Below are 3936 nucleotides of genomic sequence, written 5' to 3'. Positions count from 1 at the left end.
CGTGACAAAAGAAAATGATTACAAAATAACCACTATTATTGTTATTGATGAGACGAAAATAAAAGTGATTTCTCTCTTGACTTATAACTAAAGCTCGAAAAATGCTTTGAGATTATAAGGCTTTGTGAGAAGAGAATGTCCGGTCCACATAAGTTCAGCAAGTTGTTTGTAGGCCTTTTGACTTGGATGAGCTGAGTCAAAGAATAAGTAGTCTTCACACACCTTAAACTCTTCGATTCCTCTCTTCCTTCTGTAGCATGCCTTATCCACTACCTTAAACCCTTAATCCACACAAAATAAATTATTAAAAAAGTAAACTATATGCATGGTCATGATCAAAAGTCAATTATGATAGAATTCCTCAATATAGGAAAACAAGGTTTCTAAATGGTAATTTTTCATTAATTAATGGATTACCATATTTTGATGGACTCTCTAGTCTCTGTGTAATCGAAGTGTACATGTCGTGGAGCGAATAGTTGAAGCCTGGGAGGCGAGTTTGAGTCGATTCGAGGAGCTTATGAAGTTGTTTGTTGTGCATTTTCGATACCTGATTAGCTTCTTCGAAGCAAGCACCGGTGGAACTTCCCGGTACGAGTATTCTCGCCCCTGGAACACACCCCATCGGTGGTAGTGTCACGAATCCAAATTTTCTTGCTCCGATTTTGTGCATTCCCTAGAAAATAGGGTAAGTTATTTCAATAATCAATTAAAATTAACAAATATGTTGTCAAAGTTTGTTTATATATTTGGACCTTGTGATTAATTTTTTGAAAGTAATAAATTGCTTATATAAATTGTTAAAAAAAAATACTTAGTTATAGTGTCAAAAAAAATTTGATATCATAACTGTAGCTATTTATTTGAAAATTGAAACTTTAAATATTTTACTAATTATTAATCAATTCAAATGATAATTTTGTTTAATTTTTTCTAATAAAATTTATCTACTAGCCAATTTGAATATTTTAGTGAGAACGTGACACTAATAGTTACGTACTTGGATAACTTGGGTCATATTGCCAAGAACCATGCTAATGTATTCTTGCTTAGAGTATTTGGCCGTGAAAGGCAAGGGATAATCGTTGACTCCAATGCTTAATAAGTAAACAGCCGAGGAGAACAACGCCTTTGATCTCTCCATCCCGAGTTTGCACTTTAGTTTCCTCTCCACTTTCCCGAAATACCTCAGCTGTGTTTTAAGGTCTACCACCTTATTAAGAGAGAAAAAAATACTATAATATTAGAATACATCAAACAAGTGAAGGAATACTATAAATAAATTCAAATATATCATGCATGTGAATAATACTATAAAAATAGTAACGTAACATATATTTTCACAATTTTAGTAATGTAAAAGAAAACACGTCACTAACTGCTCGAAGGGAAATAAAAATAGCTATAAATAAAAAAGAGAGTAAATTTGAACATCAAGGAGGTGAATAATACTATAATTAGTAATGTTAGATAATTCTCACAAAATTAGTACTATAAGTAATAAAAAAAAATAAAAAAAATCTCACAAAATTAGTACTATAAGTAATAAAAAAAAAACAAAAAAAAAAACTAAAGCTTTACTTACAAGACCTTGATGAGTTTCAACGAGAGCACCAGCCCCACCGGAGGCGAAATTCACACCGTACGCATAGTTGTGAACTCCAGGATTTAAATACGCCGGAATTAATGGTAACTTTGCATACTCGCCTACAAATTTAATAATAAAAATATGTACATATAACATCATAAACTAACAACCCTTTTGAGCATAATATTAATATCAAACCCTAAACAAGGTAGTTATAGGGGTGATGAAGGAATCATTTTCATTACTGATGAAGTCGGGAATGAGACGGCCGTCGGAGAATCTTCCGGTTGGGAATCTGAAGTAGGACTGGCCATAAGGCGGGAAATTGGCTTTGAAAGTTGTGTTGATGTAGTTGTTATTGCCCGGGTCGTAAAGCGAGTCCCCGAACACAAACAATGCCACGTGTCCTTCTTCTGGATTCTTCCGGAAGGCCACCGCAGCGGCATCGAGGATGAGCAGTAGGCACGTGACGGTGGTGAAGCGGTGGTGGCTCATTACTCTTGTTCCCATGTTGATATATATGTACTATCAAGGGATTATGTGAGTTTGGATGTGTTATAAACGGTTATATATAGAGAGAATAATTTGGGTGTGTCATGACTCGTGACGTGATCAGTGACATGAGAGCTTTTTGGCCACATTAATATATATATATATATATATATATATATATATATATATATATATTATTCGATGTATACTGGTGAATTTGATGCAATTGATATATGTCAAAATAATTTTAAAAAATTAAAATTTTATTTGAATGTTCTTGAACATGTACATAAGTTTTAAATAAAACATTTAAACTCTTCAGTAAACCGCAGGTTGATTCTAGTTGATCATTATTAATTAATAACTGCGATCAAATGTGCTAATGTTAAAGTGAGTTCAACCACAGAAAACGACTTTTTAGTTAAAATGCACACAATTTTTGTTTTAGAATTTCACAGATATGAAAGTGAAGAACTTTTTATTTTTCGAAGATTAAATTATATTTTAGGGTAATCTAGCAACGTAGCCAATTCAAACATGGTTTTAAGGATGTAGTCAACGTTTGGTAAATTTTATAATCTAGCCATTTACATAAATAAACGGTTATAAAATATCCAAAATATCCTTATGTAACATAAATCATAGAAACAAACTACTAATCAATGTTTCAGCTAATCAAAACTTAATGCGTGTAAAATAAATGGAAATTAACTTAAATTAACTCAAAAAACTTGATATCGTAACTATTGGACTACAAAAAAGGAAAGAAAATACTATGGATGGATCAAGTTAATATTAAAGTTGCATTATTTAACTACGATCAAAACAGAAATTTAAAAGGCAATTCATTATTAAAATTAATACAAAAATATAAAAGGTAATCGTGCAAAATATAATAGATAACTATGCAAAAATAACTACCCCACTTTCTCTTTTGTCGAAGAAAATTGCGGTGGCCGACAGAAATTGCGACGGAAATAATGTTGCACAATTCGAAGTAAAAAAAATAAGTTTCATACACATATAAGAAGTTCTAAACATACATAATAAGTTTCAATCACAAACACACATATTACACAACCATAATAAGTTCGAACTTCAAAGTCAAATACAAACAGGGCAGTGTAGCAAAATAGTCAAAATGAATGTCTGATTTGCCTTTATTTAATAACAAATTCGTCATTTTCTCTCTCCTACTTTTTTTCTACACTTTTTTTACATAAAAATTTCAAAAAAACCATATCTATCTCATATGAACTCGAAATTGAGTGATTCTAAATCCTACGGATTCGTGACGCCGAGATCTTCAAAAATAGATCCATTGTGTTTGATGAAAAATCATGTTTAATACCACAGATGTGGAAAAATCACGTTACTACTTAAATATGGAAATAACTGAAATTTTTTGAAATTATCAAAAAAATAAATGGAAACGTAAATATGATGTATTAAACTTAATTTTTCATCAAACACAATGGGTCTATTTTTGAAGATCTCGACGCCACGAGTTTGTAGGATCTGAAATCACTCAATTTCGAGTTCGTATGAGAAAGATACGAATTTTTGAAGTTTTGATGCAAAAAAAAATTATTTGAAAAAAAATAGGAGAGATAAAGTGACGAATTTGTTAAGAAATAAAGGCAAATCAGACCTTAATTATTGCCACATAAGCCATTTGGTTATATCCCTAAAAATTGTCAAACGTAGGCTAATCCAAAATTACATATTTAAATTGACCTAGTTAGTTACAAATCTCATACAATAAACACAAATAATAAGTTGAAAAATATCAAAGTCAAACACAATATAAAAAAAATACGTAATAAGTTCTAAGCTTATCATAATTTCATATACTA

The 3936-nt window shown here is 30.9% G+C and overlaps 1 protein-coding gene across 1 annotated transcript; it reads right to left on the bottom strand.

Moving 5' to 3' along the window:
- On the bottom strand, positions 1–2083 carry LOC149406910 (GDSL lipase-like). Its single transcript, XM_089617941.1, has 5 exons — positions 1834–2083; positions 1586–1707; positions 1001–1213; positions 418–676; positions 1–281 (listed from the first exon to the last, which is right to left on the bottom strand). The coding sequence occupies exons 1-5, from the start codon at positions 2081–2083 to the stop codon at positions 88–90; spliced, it is 1038 nt and encodes a 345-aa protein (XP_089474067.1). The 3' UTR covers positions 1–87.
- Between the last annotated feature and the right edge of the window lie 1853 nt (positions 2084–3936).

This window comes from Urtica dioica, chromosome 1, assembly GCF_054948205.1.
Source record: "Urtica dioica subsp. dioica isolate 48M chromosome 1, U.dioica_male_clone48M_v1_H2, whole genome shotgun sequence".
Classification (NCBI taxonomy): Eukaryota; Viridiplantae; Streptophyta; class Magnoliopsida; order Rosales; family Urticaceae; genus Urtica; species Urtica dioica.
This window is presented reverse-complemented; position numbering and strand designations above follow the sequence as displayed.